The sequence below is a fragment of the Bos indicus genome, chromosome 17 (genome assembly GCF_029378745.1).
Source record: "Bos indicus isolate NIAB-ARS_2022 breed Sahiwal x Tharparkar chromosome 17, NIAB-ARS_B.indTharparkar_mat_pri_1.0, whole genome shotgun sequence".
Classification (NCBI taxonomy): Eukaryota; Metazoa; Chordata; class Mammalia; order Artiodactyla; family Bovidae; genus Bos; species Bos indicus.
Window position 1 is genome coordinate 2,535,741 of NC_091776.1, and position 26,155 is coordinate 2,561,895.

The following is a 26,155-nucleotide window of genomic DNA, read 5'->3' on the forward strand; positions in this document are numbered from 1 at the left end:
TATTTTGTAATCCTTCCACAGCCTAATAAAAACACATACAAATGTTTTCTCCCTCTTTACCCAAAATACATCAATTTCTAAACTTTACTTTTTTCCCATCGCTTTCTATATTAGGAATAAAGAGTATTATTTTGTACAACCTTTTCAGTTCAGTTCAGTTCAGTCACTCAGTCGTGTCCAACACTTTGCTACCCCATGAACCGCAGCACGCCAGGCCTCCCTGTCCATCACCAACTCCTGGAGTTTACCCAAACTCATGTCCATTGAGTTGGTGATGCCATCTCACCATCTCATCCTCTGTCGTCCCCTTCTCCTCCTGCCTTCAATCTTTCCCAACATCAGTGTCTTAAAATGAGTCAGCTCTTCGCATCAGGTGGCCAAAATACTGGAGTTTCAGCTTTAACATCAGTCCTTCCAATGAACACCCAGGACTGATTTCCCTTAGGATGGACTGGTTGGATCTCCTTGCAGTCCGAGGGACTTGCAAGTCTTCTCCAACACCACACTTCAAAAGCATCAATTCTGTGCTCAGCCCCCTTTACAGTCCAACTCTTCCTATTCACCAATAAATGTATTATTTAATCAGTCCCCTAATGAGGGCTTCCTTGATAACTCAGTCAGTAAAGAATCTGCCTGCAGCACAGGAGACCCCAGTTCGGTTCCTGGGTCGGGAAGATCTGCTAAAGAAGTGATAGGCTACCCACTCAAGTATTCTTGGGCTTCCCTGGTGGCTCAGCTGGTAAAGATCCACCTGCAATGTGGGAGACCTGGGTTCAATCCGTGGGTTGGGAATATCCCGTAGAGAAGGGAAAGGCTAATTCCATGGACTGTATAATCCATGGTGTCGCAAAGAGTCAGACAGGACTAAGCAACTTTCACTAGTGATGGGTATTACAGTTACAAAATGTTTCAATGAATAGTTTTACACATACTATTTCACACATGTGCAAGTATATTCCAGAAGTAGGACTTCCGGATCAAAGATTTAAGTATTTGTAATTTTGGATGATAGCTGAATAATTGCTCTCTACATGAATTACACTAATTTATAATCTCACCTGAAATGTATGAAAATGCTCATTTTATTCAATGCTTCCAAAGGTTTATCAACCTTTTGAATTCCTGTAAATCTAACTTTTCAGATTGCATTTTTTTATGAGATAAAGCACTTTTTCATATGTTTAAGGGCCAAGTCTTCTGTCTTCATACATTTTGCCCATTTTCCTCTTGAGTGGACGTTCTTTTCATTGATATTTATAAATATTAGAGATTAGCACTTTGTGAATCAATTCACAATTATTTTTCAAGTTTTATCATTTCTCTTTTGACATAACTTTTAGCATTTTCTTGCCACACAGGATTTCCTTTTTAAATTGGACTTTCACCTTCTTCTATGATGACCTTTAGATTGTGAGTCATAGTTAGGGAAAACATCACACTCTAATATTGTAAAAGGAAAACCAGAGAAGAGAGGTAAGGTTAAACTCTCTGCATAACTTTTCTGATCTTTCTGCTTACCATGGTTTTTAAACAAGCCAAGGATCATAGCTACTTAGTACTTCGTATTTCAGTCATAGCTCCTTGCACAAAGTTGCACAAAGAATTTGATCAACGGCTGTCTTTAGAAGTGTTTCCCTGTCGAGTGAACAGCATGACATAGCTAAGAAAGTTACCAATTAATAATGGCTTGTGGTTAATAGCTTATTATAGAGCCTGTGCTATAAGAATTAAATCAGCAAGTAATTAGTAGCTATGTTCACAAGTGAAATTTCATATGCAGTATGAACAAAATTAACCATTACATCAACCATTACAAGCTCAAACATTACATCACAGAGACAGCGCTTGATATGAATGCACTGATTTATATATTTCTATTTAAAGGGAACAGAAAGAATGAGAAACCAGTACATTAAATGACTACTATACATTATATAGTTCCACCTAAACAATACAGGCTACCACTTGAGTGCTTTCTACTTGGAAGTGTTTTTACCTTTAACATTGTAAAGTTACCATGATTATACAGATTTGAAATTATAGCTTCGAATGATTAAAAATCATGTACAAACTCAGAGTTATTACTTGGCTGTGGCAGAACCGGTAATCAAACCTGAGGCCTGTATATACCTGCCATACAGGTATGGCAGCTATGGCAGAACTGGTAATCAAAGGCCAAAGTTCGTATGTTTCCCACCATATAACTATGGATCTCCAAATGCACTGTGTGATTGATTGGTAAACTCTCTGAACTGTGATGTACAGTTGATCCTCCAAGAACACAGCGGGTTAGGAGTATCCACATTCCAGTATCCATGCTTCCATACCGGCAGATTCAACCAACCACAATGATGTACTATAGCAGAATATATTTATTGAAAAAAACTCAAATATAAGTGAACACACACATTTTGTTCAAGGGTCAACTGTATAATATATATATATATATATTTTTTTTTTTTTTTTTACTTTACAATATTGTATTGATTTTGCCATATTTGTGGGAACTTGTAATTATATTTGGGCCATTCCAAACATTTCTATGGAAAACTGAATTAATTTGTCTGTTTATCTTCTGGTTTGAACCTGAGTCACCTCTGCATCTCAAGGGTATTTCCATAGCAGTTGACAAAATACTCACTGTATGTTTGCTGAAGGAGTGATATGAAGCTGTGAATCACAGAAGTTAAACTGTAAAATCAGATGTCAGAAAGAAATTAACACTAGTTAAGGATAATGTTTATGCTCATTCAATTTTGAAAATCTAAGGCAACAACCTAGAGAAAGTATTAAGTATGGTCCAATGGAATGAACCTTCTTTAGAGGATGCAATCAAGACTAATTTACTATCTCCAATAACTTCTGCTAAAATAATTTCAGAAGAAATACATGCAGCTATTTAATATTCTACTTATCAAAACCCTATATTCCATACAATGAGATGATTATCAAAGCTAGTATCTGGTATCTAACCAGTGCAAAGATTTTTGTCTATTTTGGAAACCATCATTAGAAACTGATCACAGATGTATGCTGCTGAACTATTAAACAGCCCAAATGACCTGAGTTCATTAATTATTCATAAGAAAGAGGGGAAAACATCACTGGGTTAATCAACAAAATATTTCTACTGGTCCCTAAAAACGACTTTGTTAGTATGTTTCACAAAACTATTAATTTTCTTCCTGCATTATCCTTTGCTTTGATCCCAACGAAGACACTGAGCCTATGGAAACCAAGTAAGGGAAACTGGTTTTTAGAAGGGCAAGGCAATTGTGAGAACTAAACTTTTTGCGCATACTAATAAACAAGTGAGACACACGCATATTAGAAACACTGTATATTTAATGTCAAAGAATTTGAATTCAAGTACAAAAATTAAACAACACATGATTTCAACATTAAAAAACCATAACACTTCTTACTCAACTATACATCGAATATCAAAAAAACAGAAGTATAACTACAAAAACCTTGAATATATTAACAGCAAAATTATAATTTATTTTTACAACAAATAATTATTAACTAAAATATTTATAGTTATTTTCAAGGACCACAATGGTAGACTGCTTTTTCTTTAGTACTGCATAAAATTTGCATCTTAATCTTTTTGCCCTTCATTTCTTTTTACATAATAGTTAGATGCTTCTGGTTATATGATTGTTCTAATCTCTGATACAGATAAGTGATCCTTGGTAATCAAATTTAGTGCTTTAATACTTGTGAAACTCTATTTAGTAAAGTTACAATGAAAAAATGTAATGTAAACTTCTGGGTTCTATTGACCACTCAAGAATCAGAAGTTATTTGAAATCCCAAAAATTTAAAACGAACAGTAGTTTGTTATACCTTTATCAAGAGAAATCACTGAGTAACTTTTTAACTGTAGGATTTTTACAAGTTTTACAATTGTAGGTTATTTTGATGTTTACTATGGCTGATGTTTACTATGTTGAATATATAATTTTCATTTTAAAACCAAATGTACAGACCCGATTCTAAAATAAAACAGTATTTTAATGTGCATGCTTTACAAAGAAACTTCATATTCCTGTTTACAGTATTTTCTTCAGAAGAATGAGGCCTGATTGGAGATATATAATCGCTGTCCAACATGGCTGCCATTAGCAAGAGGTATCGTTGGTGACAAGGAATAGCTTGAATAAGAGTAAGGCCTTGAAGTATAAGGAAGCACGCTGGGAGTCCCAGAAGAGAGAGTAGCACTAACAGGGGAAAGACTATTTATTGAGCTGCGACGGAAATTGTAGTCTGTAAATAAATACATAACAATTATGCTGCACATCTTTATGGTTACAAATTTAACTCAAAGGGACAATGCATTATAACTATAATCACAGTTTAACATAATGTTCTAAAACTTTCAAAATCCTGATTATCTTATATTGCTGGTAAAGACTATTTCAGCATTCACTGCATTGCAAATCCTGACAGTTTCATCAGTTATGTAAACTTTCACTGACACAATGCTTCAGAGATCTTACTAGAATGCATTCTTGGATATCTATCAATTGTTTTGTGTCTTTATGATCACCAAAAAAGAGAACCTCTGATTTCTCTTACTCTATTCACAATGAAGCTCCTGTTAAATCTGATATTGACACTAAGGGGTAGGTCATCCATGAAGAAAAGATATAAAACACTGAATTCATTATTTGCTTCTTTTTAAAAATTGTGTTAGGTGAAACATTTACCCCTGGATTGCAAAAATTGTCTAACATTACTTAAATATTAATATAAACAATTATACAACTCGACAAACCAACTTAATATCAGAATCCTACCAGTACCATAAAACAGTAAAATGAATCTTCATAAAATAAATGTCAAGAAACCATTATCAACTTACAATATTGAGAAATCCAAAAATTAATCCAAATTATTTTTTGAAAACCAGTACTTGAAATATTACTATTCCAAAATAAACATTAATCTTATGTAGATGCAATTTCCTGCTTCATTAATTATAATGTTTAGAGATGTGTGTGACCATTAAAGACCAAATCTGTTAAATCCTGTACTTTCCAAAAACTCAACTATGTTCTTTAGTGTAGAGTAAGTCAAAGAGTGTGAAAATGACTATAAAATGATTACTTATAAAAGGTATGGTACTTCTAGGAATGGAAGAAATTAGGTCATCTAATATACAGGTCAAGTTTTTTCTACATTTTCCTGGTACTATAAATGAGGCTTAAAAATGAACATTAACTTAGTATTGTCATGGAACTTAATAGTAGGCCAACAGGAATGAGATCAACTGCAGGGGAATAAGCTCAAGAAACATCAGAAAGAACCTAGTTAAGAAAAAAAAATGGAAAAAATAAAAATCAGTTAAATGTAAGTTTAATTTCTAGCACTGTAAAACTCTAATTAGAATAATTTTTATAAACTTTTAATGGTACCATAAGATCAATGAAAGCAGTTTGCTACAAGAAGACAAATACCAAGACATCCAGCTAAAAATATTTTCAATATTTGAAACTGGATAAGGAACTATCCATTTGATACCATTTGCTTTCCTAATATCCAGGTATTATAGAATAAAGTAACATAAATCCAGGTATTATAGAAATTTTTTTTTCTTCTTTTAAAGGATCCTCTTTGCCTGAAGCATTACAATATTGAGTATAAACAGAAATCTTAATGTTTCTGATAATTCTAATAATTGTTTTTTTTAAAGTTCTGATTCTCTCCTCTCATTCTAAAGATTATCACACAATCAATTCCTTATTCATATAGTTCATGCTTTCAAATTTTAACAGTGTAATCACAGACAAAATGATTTAAAAGAACAGATCTTTAAATAGTTATACTTGTGTATGGGGAAATGAAGTTTTCAGAAAAATCACTTTCACTTTGGGTTTATATCCATTCAAGATCTAATGCAGCCTGTTCATGGAATGTGGCTGAGAGAGAGATTTTCAGAAGATTTCACAAAGAAGATACAGACAACTGGCTACTTACAGAGTGCTCATTAGGTCTGAAGAACTGCATTTTTGATATACCCCTACTGTAAACCTTCAATTTAAAAACACACTAATGACCACTGTAGTCTCACATTCTGAAGGAGACTAAAATATAAAATTAAAAGGACACTTTGATGGCTTTATTCATAGAGGATAAATAAAGAAAAAAAATTCTCCCTAATACTACGAAGATTGGGAAATAAAAGGCTTCAGATGTTTACAAGCATTTCAAAAAAAATTCTTTTGCAATCGAAAACTCTAAATATATTCAGAAAAACATCTGGGTGTCTAGAAAATATAATACATACCAAACTTGAGATAATACCTGTGAGATAAATCTAGATGAATTGTATTTCCTCTAATATATAATTTATGTATCACAGACAACAGAACTCAGAAACATCACTGATTTCTATGAAACAACAAATTAACAAATGAATTAAAATTCCTAACATATATTTACTTGCCCACCTCTGCTTTTTCTTCCCAATGAACATCCTTAGTTCTTGTTCATCCTCTGCTTCTGCCTCAGACTGGGATATGGACTCCCCTCCCCCCTTCTTCTTATGGGAATGATACAGAGCCAATTTCAGGATTTGTTTCACACTGATAATTATTTAACTGTCTTAACACTTTTTAAATTGAGGTAAAATTTACATTTTACATTTAAATTGAGGTACAATTTACATGGGGCTTCTCTAATAGCTCAGCTGGTAAAGAATCCACCTGCAATGCAGGAGACCTGGGTTTGATCCCTGGGTTGGGAAGATCCCCTGGAGAAGGGAAAGGCTATCCACTCCAGTATTCTGGCCTGGAGAATTCCATGGAATGTATAGTCCATGCGGTCGCAAAGAGTCGGACACGACTGACTTTCACTTTCACAATTTACATACAATAAAATGCATACATCTTATGTGTTCATTACAATGAGTATTGCTAACTATAAAAACCTATGTAAACAACACCTAAAGCAAGATATAAAACATATCCGTCAATCTAGAAGATCCCATTATCCATTTCAGAGCCCTTCTATTGGAGGCAACCACTTTCTGATTTCTAGCATTATTAGTTTAGTTTTGCCTGTTCTCGGACTTTATATAAAATGAATTCTTAAGGTACTTTTTATGTCTAGATTCATTCATGTTATATCAGTAGGCTGTTCATTCTTATTGTTGAGTAAGTAGTATTCCACTATATGAATACACCACAATTTCTTTATCCATTTACCTGTTGATAAAAATTTGAGTTGTTTCTAACTTTGACTATTATGATTAAGCTGTTATATACATTCTTATACAAGTTATTTAGTGAATACATATTTTCATTTCTTTGGGGTAAATAACTAAGAGTAGAATTGCTAGGTGATAGTGTAGAGACAGATACTGCTAAACAGTGCATTTACAGCAGTACACACACATTGCAGTGATATGAAATGATATCTCATTTTGGTTTTAATTTGTATTTCCCTTATGTCTAAGGATTCCCTGGTGGCTCAGACAGTAAAGAATCTGCCTGCAATGCAGAAGACCCAGGTTTGATCCCTGGGTTGGGAGGATCCCCTGGAGAAGAAAATGGCAACCCACTCCAGGCTTCTTGCCTGGAGAATCCCCATGGACAGAGGACCCTGGTGGGTTACAGTCCACAGGGTCGCAAAGAGTCACACACGACTAACATTTTTACTTTCACAAAATTTCATCATAAAATTTAGAGGTCTCCAGATAATCTGGGTTGAAGAAAACCTCACAGCCTGCTAAATGGGGGCTACATTCGTACTTGTTGTGGCATGCAAGAGACTGGTGGAACACAACCAAGCTGTTTAAATTGCAGAAGACAAGTTGCAAAGATCTGAGATGCAAAGGCTGGCTACAGGCATATTTCACTGCATGTAGCATCTGAAAAGATTCTTTGTTATGATTTATGAGGGTCCTGGTTAGGTCTTGGTTCTGACCCCAGTGACTTGCAATAAAAATGAACCCAAAGGCTTGAACTAGACATTTTACTAAAATGGTCACTTACTGATCATTCTTACTGGTTTTTTTCTTCTTACTGTTGATATCAATAAAGTTTTTTACTAATTAAATTCTCTAAATCAAAATATTAAATAGAAATAGCTTGAGTCCTCAGAAGTCTCTACTTAAAACCACCTCTTTCACTGAAGAATATTACCAACAAAAGATGGTTGATTTGAGTGACTTTTCCATATTCCACACAGTTAAACAGAGAAAACAAGTCAAAAATTAGGCCTTCTAACTCCTAGGAAAGTACTATTTTCACCTGATCAAGCTCTTTTACTCTGACAATTTTCTCACTGGGTTGAGAGAAAGTGTTTCAAAAGGGTGTTGTGGGCAGGGTGAGAGAAAGAGAGCGCTGAAGCTTCCCAGGTGGCTCAGTTGGTAAAGAATCTGCCCGCAATGTGGGAGGACCCAGGTGTGATCCCTGGGTTGAGAAGACCCCCTCATATAGGGAATGGCAACCGACTCCAGTATTCCTGCATGGAGAATTTCACTGACCAGAGGAATCTAGTGGACTACAGTCATGGGGTCACAAAGAGTCAGACATGATTGAGTGACTAACACTAAGCTACCCGGCTTCTGCTTGCACCTACCCACACCCTCATTTTGCACTTCAACACACAACTCTGCATTCCCTTGCTTTAAATGCTAAACTTTTATGCAACATTTCATTTAAGGAAAAGGCCCCTTTGTACAAAAAAATGTTATGAGTAACTTGCTCTAACACAATGCTTTATTAGAGATATCATTTTAATCAAATCCTCTAAAATTCCATATTTATATGCTGAATGAAAACATTTTTACAGAATAAATTTGATTTATAGGCTTAACCTTAAGAGGGCCCTTAATTCCAGAAGACTCTGAAGCTATGTCTGGAGTGAGCAGGATTGTGAGTCATAGCCATGGTGCCACGTGGTGCCAGGGAGGGAGTGCAGAGCCTGGCAGAACATGTCCCACCTGCTTGCCAGTCCTACCTCTGCAGTGAACACACTGTGGCCTCCGACCCTTCTCTGTCCAGCATGAGACAAACGCCACCAATATGTTTCTCAGTGGAAACTAAGAAATAGGTATACTGATTTATTCTGTTTGAGTCTTGCTTTTCTGTTTCTCTCTTACACATCCTGATGGAACATCACACAATCGCCAGCTGCTTTTGTCTCATACAAAGGAGAAAGCCTTAATAGAGACCTGAAAGTGAGTTCCGAGAAAGCATCCTCTCATATTAATCTTTTTCTTTTAGTTTCTAACCAGACACTCTTTGAATTCATTTTCCATTACAAAGTAAATTCCTCGTAATTGGTTTTTTCCTTTCTCCTTGTTAGCTCTGTGAATTCTACCTTGATATCCACCTCTTCTTTCTGATGTACCTTTTTAAAGTGTACGATTCAGTGATTTTTAGTACAGGCATAAAGTTATGCAAACAAACACCACTATCCAGAGCATTTTCAAGACCCTCAACAGAAACTCTGTATGTACCTATTAGCAGTCACTCCCCATTCCATCTCCTCCAGCCCCAGCAACCACTCACTTTTCTGTTTCTACAGATTTGCCTATTACAGATTTTTCATATAAATGAAATTACATAATTAAGGTGGTCTTTCTTAACTGACATAGCATGATTTAAAGGTTCATCCATGTAGTATGTATCAGAACTTTTTTATAGCCATCGTATAGAGATAATGCATTTTGTTTATCAAATTGTTTATCCATTTGTTTATCAATGGACATTCACCTTTTGGTTGTTGGGAACAATACTGCTAAAGAGTACGTGCGCAAAATTTTGTGTGAACATATGTCTTCAATTCTCTAGAGTGAATAACTAGGAATGGAATTATTGGGTCATATGGTAAACTCTGTTTAACTTTCTGAGGTATTGCCAATGATTTTCCAAGAAACTATATACCATTTTAACTCTCCCAACAGCAATGTGAAGCACCCGATGTTTTGACCTGTGAAAAACATTTCCACCTTTAACATGTATTTTAAGCATTTCTTTAGATTTCTATGAAATCTCTATCAAAATTTTGAAAAAATTTCATTTTACCATTTTTTATTTCAATTTCTAATATTCTAATAGCCATAACTATAGTAACTCAATAACTTTCTTTTACTGAACCACTGAATTTCATCTTTAAAATAGTTTTTTCTAACAGTATTATATATATCTAGAGTATTTTTAAAAGGCTGGGTTCAAACATAGACATTAAAATCATGTATGTTAGAAAACAATTAACATTTATCATTCATTATGCTGTATTTCTATCCTAGTACAGAAGACCAAGAGCTAACTGTATAGCAGAGGAAAGCATTTTCAGAATTGGTAATTATTAAGCAACTATAACCTATGAGATATTTAAAAATCATTAACTAAATTTTTATGTGGTATTTTTGACTGGACTACATTAGGAGTATCAAATTTACCGGTATTTTTACCTCATTTACTTTCCCTACTTCAAGTAAATTTTTTTTAAGTATTTTTATTTCCTACTTAATTTTTCCTATCAGGTGACTGACAGTAAAGGGCAAAGAGTACACATGCAATGACCGATGTGTTTCTTTAAGAGTAGGCCCACAGAGTAGCTGAGGTCAGTTATTTCTGTTTTAATATGATTTATAGGAGGGTTTGAATATGATAATCTTAGTAATAGGTAGCTGGGTAAGAAAGTTACTGTCTATAACTGTTTCCTTATAAGCTTATAGTTAATTAGTTCTCTGATTTTACTAGATGATTCTATTTCTCAGATTCAATTTTGAGGGGAAATTATTAATTAAATTATGGACTGCAGCCTACCAGGCTCCTCCACCCACGGGATTTTCCAGGCAAGAGTACTGGAGTGAGTTGCCATTGCCTTCTCCGCATTACAGTGTAATTCCCATATAATTTTGAAGATACGGGTTTAAAATTCTTACTCTAAAAACTTTGATACCATATATCATAAACATTTTGTCAATTATCTGTATTATTATTAGCAGCTGTTTCATTCTAAATTATCTAAAGATTATAATTGAAACCCCAAAACAAAGATCTGAAATCCTTGAAAATGCAAACTAATATCACTACAGTGAAAGCAATCAGTTTCAGTGCCTGCCTGGGAAAGAGGACCCAGAAGAATAAGTGGATTATAGTAAAGGTGACAGAAATCTTCTTTTTCTTGATTTCACAAATTTATAAAGCAAAATTGACCAGAAGTGTACACTTTAAATTTGAGCATTTTATTGTATTTTAATTATACCTTAAAAAAGCTAGAAAGAAATCCCAAGCATTTCTCTGGGTTAGTTTAAGTTTCCCAAACTACATCCCACACAATTCTTGAAACAAGAATCCCTTGGGCCAAAAAACATCTTAGGAAAATTTTAGGAAAGATGGATCTAACAGCTAAACAAATTGTACTATAGTTATTCAGGACGCTAACTGCAATGCATTATAACTTCCAAGGGGAGTATATATAGTTCATGGTTCCTCCCAAACGTGAGCACAGAAACAGCTGTTTCACTGAACAACTGTGCAAATCAGTATAGGAAGAACCTTTAATAAGACTACTATATAATGGGAAAACATTAAAAAGAAATCAGAAAAATTCTTAAAATATGTTAAATACAGCAATTATAAACTCAAATGTCTTCAGAGGCCAAGATGTAACAAAAGAGCTGAAAAAGGACCAAATGTAAAATAATAGGTGTTCAGCTATTTGTACTGAAGTGAAACCTAGCTGCTTTCCTGTCAGAAAATTGAAGAGACCAAACAAATTCTTTCTAGAACTTCCAGTATGCTACCTTTGTATTAAGAGATTTAATTGTGTCAAATTCCTTTTAATGCTAGTTTATATACCATTTGGAAAAAGAAGAATAAAAGAGCAGCCTATGAGAGGGAAAATTATGATTTGAGTTATAACAAACTAGGCTTCCTAGGTGGTGCTAGTGGTAAAGAACTCACTTGCCAATGCAGGAGACAGACACGAGTTCGATCCCTGGGTTAGTAAGACCCCCTGGAGGACAGCATGGCAACACACCAGTATTCCTGTCCGAATCCGAGGTCCAGAGGAGCCTGGCAGGCTACAGTCCATAAGGTCACAAAGAGTCAGACATGACCGAAGCGACACCACACATACAAAACTAGGCTTCAGTATAGCTTAAAAATTGTAGCTCACTACAAAAACTGTCTGAGCCAAGGTGAAGACACAGCTCTAAGAAAGATAGCAACTCTTTTCAAGTTTCATTTCCGTCAGTAAATTTAGCCTTCATACTTTAAAATTTGAACAAAAAAAAAATTGTAGGGAAGGCAGTTCTGAAACAGCATCACATATTTAAAAATTTTAACTAAGAGTAAGATCTATACAAATAAAGTTTGAAGTTTCAAATTTAAACATATTGCTTGTATCTGAAGTATGGTGCTCTCTGTTCAGTTGCTAAATCATGTCCTACCCCATGGACTGTAGCACACTGGGTTCCTCTGCCCTTCACTGTCTCCCAGAGTTTGCTCAAATTCATGTCCATTAAGTTGGTGAGCCTATCTAAATATCTCATCTTCTGCTGCACCCTTCTTTTTCCCCTTTCTCCTTCTGCCTTCTATCTTTCCCAGAATCAAGGTCTTTTCCAGTGAGTTAGATGTTTACATCAGGGGGCCAAAGAATTAGAGCTTTAGCACCATCATCAGTCCTTCCGATGAATGATCGAGGTTGATTTCTTCCTGGGTGTCCAAGGGACTCTCTCAAGAGTCTTCTCCCACATCATAATTCAAAAGCATCAATTCTTAGCATTCAAACTTCTTTATAGTCCAACTCTCATATCCGTAGGTGACTATATGAAAAAACCATAGCTCTGACCATACAGACCTTGTTGGCAAAGTGATGTCTTCTTTTTAATACACCGTCTAGGGGCTTCCCTGTTAGCTCAGTTGGTAAAGAATCTGTCTGCAATGCAAGAGATTCCTTGGTTGGGAAGATCTGCTAGAGAAGGAATAGGCTACCCAACCCAGTATTCTTGGGCATCCCTTGTGGTTCAGCTGGTAAAGAATTCACTTGCTTGAGGGAGACCTGGGTTCGATCCCCGGGTCTGGAAGATCCTCTGGATAAGGGAAAGACTACTGACTCCAGTACTCTGGACTAGAGAATGCCATGGACATGCACAGTCCATGGGGTCACAAGGAGTTGGACATGACTGAGCAGCTTTCACTTTCACTTAGGTTTCTCATAGCTTTCCTCCCAAGGAGCAAACATCTTTTAACTTCAAGGCTGCAGTCACTGTCCACAGATAATTTTGGAGCCCAAGAAAAGAAAATCTGTAACTGCTTCCACTTTTTCACCATTTCCCATGAAGTGATGGGATCAGATGTTGTGACCTTAGTTTTTTGAATAAGTGAAGCCAGCTTTTTCACTCTCTTTCACACTTATCAAGAGGCTCTTTAGATTCTCTTCCCTTTCTGTCATGAGAGTGGTATCATTCGAATATCTGAGGTTCTTGATATTTCTCCTGGCAGTCTTGATTTCAGGGTGGAGGAATTTCACATGGTGTACTCTGCATATAAGTTAAATAAGCAAGGTGACAATATACAGCACTCCCATACTCCTTTTCCAATTTTGAACCAGTCAGTTGTACCATGTTTGGGTCTGCTATTTCATGACCTGCATACAGGTTTCTTGTTTATCAGGAGACAGGTAAGGTGGTCTGATAGTCCCATTTCCTGAAGAACTTTCTAGTTTGTTGTGATTCATACAGTGAAAAGCTTTAGACATAGTCAATGAAGCAGAAGCAGATGCTTTTCTGGAATTCCTTTGCTTTTTCTACAATACAATGAATGCTGGCAATTAAATCTCTGGTTCCTCTGCCTTTTCTAAAAGGCATCTGGAAGTTGTACATCTGACTTGTACATCTGGAAGTTCTCAATTCACATACTACTGAAGTCTAGCCTGAAGAATTTTGAGCATTATCTTGCTAGTATGTGAAATGAGCACAATCGTATGGTAGTTTGAACATTCTCTGGCATTACCCTTCTTTGGGATTGAAATGAAAACTGACCTTTTCCAGTTGTATGGCCACTGCTAAGTTATCCAAATTTGCTGGCATATTCAGCGCAGTACTTTAACAACATCATCTTTTAGGATTTGAAATAGCTCATCGGAATTCCATCATCTCCACTAGCTTTGTTCATAGTAATGCTTCATAAAGCCCACTTGAATTCATACTCCAGGATGTCTGACTCTGGGTGGGTGACTATGGCATTATGATTATCTGGGTCATTAAGACCTTTCTTGTATAGTTTATCTCTATATTCTTGATACCTATTCTGAATCTCTTCCGCTTCTGTTAGGTCCTTACTTTTTCTTTCCTTTATCGTGACCATCCTTGCATAAAATGCTCCCTTAATACCTCCAATTTTCTTAAAGAGATTTTTCTACTGTTTTCCTCTATCTCTTTGCATTGCTCATTTAAGTAGGCCTTTTTATCTATCCTTCCCATTTTCTGAAACTCTATATTAAAGTTGGGTATATCTTTCCCTTTCTCTCTTGCCTTTTGCTTCTCTTCTTTCTTCAGCTATTTGTAAAGCCTCTTCAGACAATCACTTTGCCTTCTTGCATTTCTTTTTTTTTTTTTTTTTGAGATGACTTTGGTCACCGCCTCCTGTACAATGTTTTAAACTTCCATCCATAGTTCTTCAGGCACTCTGTTTCCAGATCTAATCCCTTGACTCTTTTTGTCACTTCCACTGTACTAATCATAATAGATATGATTTAGGTCATACCATAATAGATATGATTTAGGTCATAATGAATGGTTTAGTGGTTTTCCCTACTTTCTTCAATTTAAGTCTGTATTTTGCAGTAAGGAACTCATAATCTGAGCCACAGTCAGCTCCAGGTCTTGTTTTTGCTGACTGTATAGTGCATCTCCATTTTCAGCTGCAAAGAGTATAATCAATTTGACTTTGGTATTGACCATCTTTAACTTACATGCAGAGTACATCATGAGAAATGCTGGACTGGAAGAAACACAAGCTGGAATCAAGATTGCCAGGAGAAACATCAATAACCTCAGATATGCAGATGACACCACTCTTATGGCAGAAAGTGAAGAGGAACTAAAAAGCCTCTTGATGAAAGTGAAAGTGGAGAGTGAAAAAGTTGGCTTAAAGCTCAACATCCAGAAAACGAAGATCATGGCATCTGGTCTCATCACTTCATGGCAAATAGATGGGGAAACAGTGGAAACAGTGTCAGACTCATTTTTTGGGGCTCCAAAATCACTGCAGATGGTGACAGCAGCCATGAAATTAAAAGACGCTTACTCCTTGGAAGGAAAGTTATGACCAACCTAGATAGCATATTCAAAAGCAGAGACATTACTCTGCCAACAAAGGTTCGTCTAGTCAAGGCTATGGTTTTTCCTGTGGTCATGTATGGAGGTGAGAGTTGGACTGTGAAGAAGGCTGAGCGCCGAAGAATTGATGCCTTTGAACTGTGGTGTGGAGAAGACTCTTGAGAGTCCCTTGGACTGCAAGGAGATCCAACCAGTCCATTCTGAAGGAGATCAGCCCTGGGATTTCTTTGGAAGGAATGATGCTAAAGCTGAAATTCCAGTACTTTGGCCACCTCACGCGAAGAGTTGACTCACTGGAAGACTCTGATGCTGGGAGGGATTGGGGGCAGGAGGAGAAGGGGACGACAGAGGATGAGATGGCTGGATGGCATCACTGACTTGATGGACGTGAGTCTGGGTGAACTCCGGGAGTTGGTGATGGACAGGGAGGCCTGGCGTGCTGTGATTCATAGGGTCGCAAAGAGTCGGACACGACTGAGTGACTGAACTGAACTGAACTGAACTGATTAACCATCTGGTCAAAACTGTTAGCCTTTGTCCTGCTTCATTTTGTACTCCAAGGCTAAATTTGCCTTACTATTCCAGGTATTGCTTCACTTCCTACTTTTGCATTCCAATGCAAAAGTGTGAGTCTTTCATGGATCACGCCTTGTCATGGCAAAGGAGCTTGTATAACTTAATGAAGCTATGAGCCATGCCATGTAGGGTCACCCAAGATGACTGGGTCATAGTGAAGAGTTCTGCAAAATGAGGTCTAGTGGGGGAACAGATGGCAAACCACTCTAGTATTCTTGCCGCAAGAACCCCATGATCAGTATCTGAAGTATGAGTTATAGTTAATATTTATTGAGCACTTACTAAGTACAAAAAAATAACTACTCAAGATTAGCAGTATTTAATCCTTACAATAGCCTTACAAGGTAAGTACTACTAATTTTCTCTTTAACATGGAGGAAACTGAGGTACAGAAAGATAAAAAACTTACTCAAGAACATACGGGTTACTTCCCAGTGAACTACAACTTTTTTTTTTTTTTGGTCTCTATATGTAAAAATGAATTTAGATACTAATAATCTTTACTCAAACTCTAAACTACCTTTAATTTCCTACTAAAATTTATCCTCCTAAGTACCATATTGAAAAAACTAAGTGAATCCTAATAAATTTAGTTTTTATTCTAAACTGTATCAATAATAATTTGGTTTAATAAATCTGAAAAAATCAGCCTTCCCTTGTCAAGTTAGTTTGAGAAATCTGGGGTAATCTACTTATGATATGTTTATTTCAACTACATCTACTTTAAAATACTGTTTGTCATTTGGGTGCTTTACAACATATACACTAGCCTGTTTAAAGTTTTGAGAAGTCCTAAAATATGGAAACCAGGTTAACTTTTTAAAACTTTGTGTAATGTGTCTATAATAATCAAAGCTATAATCATCAAAAGTTATCACAAGGTTTCATTGGCCAATTTTAAATATTTCTTCTTAAAACTGTAAGAAGAATAATTTATAACTAGCTTTCTGAAAACAAAACATATCACTTAATATTCCTAAGAAGCTTTTTCTTACCTGCTTATTTTCTCCAAATTCTTCTACATAGGTCCAGGCTGAAGAGACTGTGTTCCCTGTCTGTAAGCAGTGAAGACAGAAAAGAATTGAGTCTTTAGACTGATGTTATCCCTATCTTGGAAGTGATGGAATCCTTGATAACTTCAGTTAAAATTATCTGATCAGTAAATATGAAAATAAATTTAGAGGAAAAGAAACAAGTGATAGTTATTTCTGAAGTTCTGCAAAGATGAACAAAGAGCAGTATTTTGCTTTCCGAATGAAAATTACGATTTAATACATTAACAGAATTAACATATCTTTCTATACAAATTAAGACCTTATTGGTTTTTCCAAGAAGGACTACTCTACCAATAAAATAAGAAAAATATTTAAAAAACAAATGAGATTGCCCGATTTTTTATAAGTGGATAGCCAAAGAACCTAAGTGAATTTGAAAAAATCAGTATCATTTCCCTCTGTGTTAAAAAGAAATAAATAGCCAAAATAATACTAACCTTAAAAAATATCTGACTTATTAACAGCTAAACTTGATCTACTTGAAGCCTAACTTAGCTATATACAGTATAACTTTGAATGTCCATCCATTTTGGTGGATCTCTGTATTCAAGTATAAACAAGTAAAAAATGTTTGATCCACATAAAACTATAGACTTTTAAATACTGATCTTACAGATAACTCAGCAGAAAAAGTCACCATATTTTCTGGTTTTTATGTAATAAATTAGGTATTTAGTCAACTCTTCCCAGTGAGAACTAAATACCCAGACATTTATTAAAAGAAAAGCTAACTATCTAAAAGCACCGAGAATGGTCAAGATTGAAGAACTGTGGGACTGTGATCTTAGACAAGAAGAAACTCAAAAAGGTAAGCACATCTTCTGGAGGTATGTTTTGCCTACAAAGACTGGCAAGTTCTGAAGAGGGATCTGAGAGACAAAGGAAGATGGCAACATACAGACAAATTTCTGAGGATAAGAGAACAAAAACTGGAGTTGAGGAGCATGTCTAGAACCCTCAATAAAACTGAACTAGAAGTAGACCAATTTTAATTTAGTTTAGATGACTAAATTCAAATCTCAATATCTGCCAAGATTAAGACAATCTGAGGTTGCCAGTCCTTTGGTCACCATTTTAAAGCAAGCATATTAACTTTCAGATCATCATGTTTGTCATATATGATACCTGGCATTCAATTAAAAAGAACCAATCATATAAAAAGATAAAATAAAGTCACAAGAAACAGAAGTCAACAGTAACAGAGCTATAGGAAATGTAGACAAACTTTTCAGAACTAGACATCAAAATAATTATGACTGCCATCCTCAAGGAAATAAAAAACAAGACTGAAAATTTTGGAAGAAAAATATAAATCACAACAAAAAAATCAAATGAAATTTCAGAGCTGAGAAATTCAAATAATTACTTTATCATGTTAGACACAGATAAAAAAGGAATTCATAAGCAGAAAGACAAGCCTGAAAAAATATGTAGACTAATTATACAAAAGAATGGAAAACTATAGAAAGAACACAGTAGATAAATGGGATATAGTAAAATGGTCCAACAGTTCATAACTGGAGTACCATAGAGAAAAACAGAGAAAATGGGACAAAAGCAATAAGAAAACAGAATAACTTAGAACTTTCTAAAACAAGTGAAAAACACTGATCCAGATTAGAAGGGGTTAAAGTTTCAATTAAGACAAAAAGTAAGAAAATTATACCTAAGTCTACCATAGTAATACTTCTGAAAATCACAGAAGAAACAGAAAATATTGAAAGTAGCCAGAGGAGTTTATAATAAAGGAGTAATGGTCCCAAGATGGCCAAGGAATAGGACGGGGAGACCACTTTCTTTCCCACAAATTCATCAAAAGATCATTTGAACGCTGAGCAAATTCCACAAAACAACTTCTCAATACTGGCAGAGGACACCAGGCACCCAGAAAGGCAGCCCATTCTCTTCGAAAGGAGGTGGGACAAGATATTAAAGATAAAAAGAGAGACAAAAGAGTTAGAGATGGAGACCCAATCTGGAGAGGGAGTTGTGAAGGAGAAGAAGTTTCCAAACAGTAGGAAACCCTCTCACAGGCAGGTCTGTGGGGATTTTTGCAATCTCAGAGGGCAACATAACCCAGAGCGGGGGCGGGGGGAAACGCACAGAATAGGTGCCTAACCGCAACTGCCAACGGAGAAGCAGCCCAGATGCTCGCATCCACCACTAGTGAGTGGAGGCTGGACAGGGAGGCCTGGGTGGCATCATCAGTCCTTGGGGTAAGGACCAGGCCTGAATGCCCTGAGGACAATCTGAGGAAGCTAATGTGAGACAGCAACCCAAACTGGGGAATCGCTAGAGAGGAAAAATAAAGAGAGAGAGAACTTTCCCAAGGAAGGCTCTTTCACGTAGCCTGGCCCGCTCACAGAACAAAGGACTAAGAGAATATCAAAGGAGAGCGATCCGGCTGCATACAGCCCACCCCCTACCCCCTGCCAGGGCAGAGGCAGGCATGCGAGAGTCAGAGCCGGAAGGCGGGGGGTGGGGGGAGGGGTGCTGCTCCAGTCTCAGCCCCAGAGACTGCATCCTCCACCAGACTGTGAGCAGGGCCCCAGCTGCTAACCACGTCTACCTGGGATCCTGGATGGTTGACTCCTGCCAGGAGGTTGCAGCCTGAGGTAAGCTCCCCACAGGAGATACACAGCTGAGACGGCACTCCCATGGCATACCGGGGAAACTGAGTGGCTGGGACAGGGGAGGTGGTAAGACGCACAGCCCACCTGGGACAGTGCCCTCACCAAGCACCTGGTTTCCTGAGCTGCTTGGACCTCAAAAGGGCATAGAATGGATGCCCAACCGAGTCTGTGCCCTTGTGGAGTTCCCGAGAACCTGAGCAGCTTAGACCTGGGAAGTGCACAGAAAGCAGGGCCTGCTTTGGACAGTGCCCTGCAGAGCACCCTGGAGCCTAAGCAGTGTAGACCTGGAAAGCACATGCCTCTGTGAGCGGGGGCAAACCCAGTGTGGTCCATACCCTGCAAGCACTCCCTGCACATGCCAGTGGTACTTGTTTGCAGTGTTTCTCCCTCCCCACAACAGAACTGAGCAAGTCAGCCTAGGTAAATGACGGTGTTCGACCCCTTGTGTCAGGGCAGAAATTAGAAGAGACTTGCAAACAGAGGAAGCCAAAATAAACAAATAAGAGAGAACCGCTCTGGAAATGACAGGTCCATCATATTAAAATCCTGTAGTTAACATTGACTAAGCATTGGAGGGGGCCTACAGATCTTGAGAACAAGTACAAGAACAAGGAACTATCTAAAACTGAACTGACCCCACACTGCCCACAACAGCTTCAGAGAAATTCCTGTTTTTACTATTATCACTTTTTAATTTAAAAAAATTTTAGTTCTTTATTACTCCTTTAATTTTCATTTTTATAACCTACTATTACCTTGCAAAAGACCATTTTTTAAAGCAAATTTCACATATATATATATTTATAATTTTGTGATTGATTTTGTTTTGTATTTTTAATATTGTAGTTTTGAGAGTCTAACCTCTAGATTTTTAATCTTTGCTTTTGGGTTATTTGTTACCAATTTTGTACCTTTAAGAATCTAATCTTCAGTATCCATTTCCACTCAGGGGTGTTATTACTGGCTTGACTGCACTCTCCCCTTTTGACTTTCCCTTTTCTCCCGTAGGTCACCTCTATCTCCTCCCTCCCCCTTCTCTTCTCTACTTAACTCTGTGAATCTCTCTGGCTGTTCTGGGCTGTGGAGAACACTTAGGGAACTGATTTCTGGCTAGGTTGCTCTCTCCCCTTTTGATTCACCCTCTTCCACTCCTGGCCACCTCTGTCTCCTTCCTCCCTCTTCTCTTCTCTGTGTAACTCTGTGAACATCTCTGAGGGATCCAGACTGTGGAGACTACATAGGGAATTGATTACTGGCTAGATTGATCTCTCCTCTTTTGATTCCCCCTCTTCTCCTCCTGGTCACCTCTATCTCCCGCCTCCCTCTTCTCTTCTCCATGTAACTCTGTGAACCTCTCTGGGTTTCCCTCACTGTGGAGAATCTTTTCACCATTAACCTAGAGGTTTTATCATCAGTGCTGTATGGATGGAGACGTCTTGAGGCTACTGTAAGAATAAGACTGAAAGCCAAAGGCAGGAGGCTTAACTCCAAACCTTGAGAACATCAGAGAACTCCTGATTCCAGGGGACACTAATAGACAGCACATCCAAAAGCCTCCATACTTACTGAAACCAAACTCCATCTAAGAGCCAACAAGTTCCACAGCAAGACATATCAAGCTAATTCTCCAGCAAAGCAGGAATACAGCCATGAACATTAAAAGACAGGCTACCCAAAGCCATACCAAACCCACTGACACCCCAAAACTCACTACTGGACACTTCACTGCACTCCAGAGAGAAGTGATCCAGCTCTACCCACCAGAACACAGACGCAAGCTCCCCTAACCAGGAAACCTTGACAAGCACCTAGTTCAACCCCACCCATAGTGAGCAACCACCACAATAAAAAGGAACCACAAACTGCCAGAATACAGAAAGGCCACCCAAACACAGCAATCTAAACAAGATGAAAAGGCAGAGAAATACTCAGCAGGTAAAAGAACATGATAAATGCCCACCAAACCAAACAAAAGAGGAAATAGGGAGTCTAACTGAAAAAGAATTCAGAATGATAGTAAAGATCCAAAATCTTGAAAACAAAATGAAGTTACAGATAAATAGATTAGAGACAAAGCTTGAGAAGACAAAAGAAATGTTTAACAAGCACCTAGAAGAAATAAAGAAGAGTCCGTCAATAATGCAATAACTGAGATCAAAAGCACTCTGGAGGAAACCAACAGTAGAATAACTGAGGCAGAAGATAGGATAAGTGAGGTGGAAGATAGAATGGTGGAAATAAATGAAGTAGAAAGGAAAAAAGAAAAAAGAATTAAAAGCAATGAGGACAATCTCAGAGACCTCTGAGACAATGTTAAACCCCTCAACATTTGAATCGTAGGAGTCCCAGAAGAAGAAGACAAAAACAAAGGGCATGAGAACATACTTGAGGAGATAATAGTTGAAAACTTCCCTAAAATGGGGAAGGAAATAGCCACCCAAATCCAAGAAACCCAGAGAGTCCCAAATAGGATAAACCCAAGGCAAAACACCCCAAAACACATATTAATCAAACTAACAAAGATCAAACACAAAGAACAAATATTAAAAGCAGCAAGGGAAAAACAACAAATAACACACAAGGGGATTCCCATAAGGATAACAGCTGATCTTTCAATAGAAACTCTTCAGGCCAGGAGGGAATGGCAGGGCATACTTAAAGTGATGAAACAGAAAAACCTACAACCCAGATTACTGTACCCAGCAAGGATCTCACTCAAATATGAAGGAGAAATCAAAAGCTTTACAGACAAGCAAAAGCTGAGAGAATTCAGCACCACCAAACCAGCTCTTCAACAAATGCTAAAGGATTGTCTCTAGACAGGAAACACAGAAAAGGTATATAAACTCAAACCCAAAGCAACAAAGTAAATGGCAATGGAATCATACTTGTCAGTAATTACCTTAAATGTAAATGGATTGAATGCCTCAACCAAAGACAAAGACTGGCTGAATGGATACAGAAACAAACCCCCATATATGCTATCTCCAAGAGACCCACCTCAAACCAAGGGGAAAGCAGGAGTAGCAATACTCATATCAGATAAAACAGATTTTTAAATAAAGGCCATGAAAAAAGACAGAAGGATACTACCTAATGATCAAAGGATCAATCCAAGAAGATAATATAACAATTAAAAATATATATGCACCCAACATAGGAGCACCTCAATACATAAGGCAAATGCTAACAAGTATGAATGGGAAAATTAACAGTAACACAGTAACAGTGGGAGACTTCAATACCCCACTCATACCTATGGATAGATCAACCAAACAGAAAATTAGCAAGCAAACACAAACTTTAGATGATACAATGGACCAGTCAGACCTAATTGATATCTACTGGACATTTCACCCTAAAACAATGAATTTCACCTTTTCCTCAAGTACACACAGAACATTCTCTAGGATCCCTAGGGTGAGGTTTAGGGCACATCCTGGGCCATAAATCTAGCCTTAGTAAATTCGAAAACACTGAAAACATTTCAAGCATCTAAGATTAGATGTCAATTACAGGGAAAAAAACTATTGAAAACACAAACATATAGAGGCTAAATAACATGCTTCTGCTGCTGCTAAGTTGCTTCAGTCATGTCTGACTCTGTGCGACCCCAGAGACGGCAGCCCACCAGGCTTCCCCATCCCCAGGATTCTCCAGGCAAGAACACTGGAATGGGTTGCCATTTCCTTCTCCAATGCATGAAAGGAAAAGTGAAAGTGAAGTTGCTCAGTCATGTCTGACTTAGCGACCCCATGGACTGCAGTCTACCAGGCTGCTCCGTCCATGGGATTTTCCAGGTGAGAGTACTGGAGTGGGTTGCCACTGCATTCTCTAACACGCTTCTGAATAACCAACAAATCACAGAAGAAATCAAAAAGAAAATGAAAATATGCATAGAAACAAATGAAAAAGAAAACACAATAACCCAAAACCTATGGAACTCAATAAAAGCAGTGCTAAGGGGAAGGTTCACAGCAATACAGGCTTACCTCAAAAAACAAGAGAAAAGTCAAATAAATAACCTAACTCTACACTAAAGCACCTAGCAAAAAACGAAATGAAGAAACTTAGGGTTAGTAGAAGGAAAGAAATCACAAAAATTAGGGCAGAAATAAATGAAAAAGAAACAAAGGAGGCTATAGCAAAAATCAACAAAACTAAAAGCTGGTTCTTTGAGAAGATAAATAAAATTGACAAACCATTAGCCAGACTTATCAAGAAAAAAAGGAAGACTCATATCAACCAAATTACAAATGAAAATGGAGAAATCACAACAGACAACAAAGACATACAAAAGATCATAAGAGATTACTATCAGTAACTATATGCCAATAAAATAGACAACTTGTAAGAAATGGACAAATTCTTAGAAAAGTATAAGCCAAAAACTGAACTAGGAAGAAGCTAAAAATCTCAACAGACCCATCACAAGCATGGAAATAGAAACTGTAATCAAAAATCTTCCAACAAACAAAAGCCCAGGACCAGATCGCTTCACTGGTGAATTCTACCAAAAATTTAGAGAAGAGCTAACACCTATCGTACTCAAACTCTTCCAGAAAATTGCAGAGGAAGGTAAACTCCCAAATTCATTCTATAAGGCCACCATCACACTAATGCCAAAACCAGACAAAGACACCACAAAAAAAGAAAACTACCGGCCAATATCACTGATCAACACAGATGCAAAAATCCTCACCAAAATGCTAGCAAACATAGTCCAACAACATATTAAAAACATCTCACATCATGACCAAGTGGGCTTTATCCCAGGGATGCAAGGATTCTTCAATATTCACAAGTCACTCAATGTGATACACATTAGCAAACTGAAGGTTAAAAACCATATGCTCATTTCAATAGATTCAGAGAAAGTCTTTGACAAAATTCAACATCCATTTATGATCAAAAAAAAAAAAACTCTTCAGAAAGCAGGCATAGAAAGAACATAACCTCAACATAACAAAAGCCATGTATGTTTACCACACAGCAAACATTATCCTCAATGGTGAAAAATTGAAAGCATTTCCCCTCAAGTTAGGAACAAGACAAGTAGTCACCACTACTATTCAACATAGTTTTGGAAGTTTTAGCCACAGCAAGCAGAGAAGAAAAAGAAATAAAAGGAATCCATATTGCAAAAGAAGAAGTAAAACCCTCACTGTTTGCAGATGACATGATCCTCTACATAGACAACCCTAGAGACACCACCGAAAAATTACTAGAGCTAATCAGTGAATATGGTAAAGTTGCAGGATATAAAATTAATACACAGAAATCCCTTGCATTCCTATACATTAACAATGAGAAAACAGATAAAGAGAAATTAAGGAAACAATCCCATTCACCATTGTGACAAAAAGAAGAAAATACTTAAGAATACATTTACCTAAAGAATCAAACAAAGAAAAATGTATATATAGAAAACTATAAAACACTGATGAAAGAAATCAAAGAGGACACTAATAGATGGAGAAATATACCATGCTCATGGATCAGAAGAATCAATATAGTGAAAATGAGTATACTACCCAAAGCAATCTATAGATTCACTCCAATCTCTATGAAGCTACAATGGCAGTTTTCACAGAATTAGAACAAATAACTTCACAATTTGTATGGGAATAGAGAAAACCTTGAATAACCAAAGCAATCTTGAGAGAGAGGAATGGAACTGGAGGAATCAACCTTCCTGACTTCAGACTATACTACAAAGCTACAGTCATCAAGACAGTGTGAAACTGGCCCAAAGACAGATATATAGATCACTGGAACAAAATAGAAAGCCCAGAGATAAATCCACGCACCTATGGACACCTTATCTTTGACAAAGGAGGAGAAAATATACAATGGAGAAAAGACAATCTCTTTAACAAGTGGTGCTGGGAAAATTTGTCAACTACATGTAAAAGAATGAAACTGGAACACTTTCTAACACCATACACAAAAACAAACTCAAAATGGATTAAAGACCTAAATGTAAGACCAGAAATTATAAAACTCTTAGTGGAAAACATAGGCATAACACTCTGTAACATAAATCACAGCAAGATCCTCTATGACCCACCTCCTAGAGTAATGGAAATAAAAGCAAAAATAAACAAATGGGACCTAAGTGAACTTAAAAGCTTTTGCACAAAGAAGGAAACTATAAGCAAGGTGAAAAGACAGCCTTCAGAGTGGGAGAAAATAATAACAAATGAAGCAACCGACAAAGAATTAATCTCAAAAATATACAAGCAACTCCTGCAGCTCAATGCCAGAAAAATAAAGGACCTAATCAAAAAATGGGCCAAAGAACTAAATAGACATTTCTCCAAAGAAGACATACAGATGGCTGGCTAACACATGAAAAGATGATCAACATCACTCATTATCAGAGAAATGCAAATCAAAACCACAATGAGGGACTAGCCCACAACAGTCAGAATGGCTGCTATCAAAAAGTCTACACACAATAAATGCTGGAGAGGGTGTGAGAAAAGGGAATCCTCTTACACTGTTGGTGGGAATGCAAACTAGTACAGCCACTATGGAGAATAGTATGGAGATTCCTTAAAAAACCGGAAATAGAC

General features: G+C 37.0%; 1 protein-coding gene across 4 annotated transcripts in view; it reads right to left on the minus strand.

Moving 5' to 3' along the window:
• Positions 1-2,474: 2,474 nt before the first annotated feature.
• The window catches only part of RBM46 (RNA binding motif protein 46), a 59,482-nt gene continuing 35,801 nt past the window's right edge, over positions 2,475-26,155 (minus strand). For 2 of the 4 annotated variants that reach the window (XM_070768953.1, XM_070768955.1), the window contains exon 5: positions 2,475-4,272. In XM_070768953.1, the coding sequence (XP_070625054.1) occupies positions 4,073-4,272 (200 nt within the window). In that variant the 3' untranslated portion in view covers positions 2,475-4,072. Of the gene's footprint in view, positions 5,316-16,884; positions 16,945-26,155 lie in introns of all 4 variants that reach the window. The other 2 variants (XM_070768957.1, XM_070768956.1) reach the window with 2 other exon arrangements.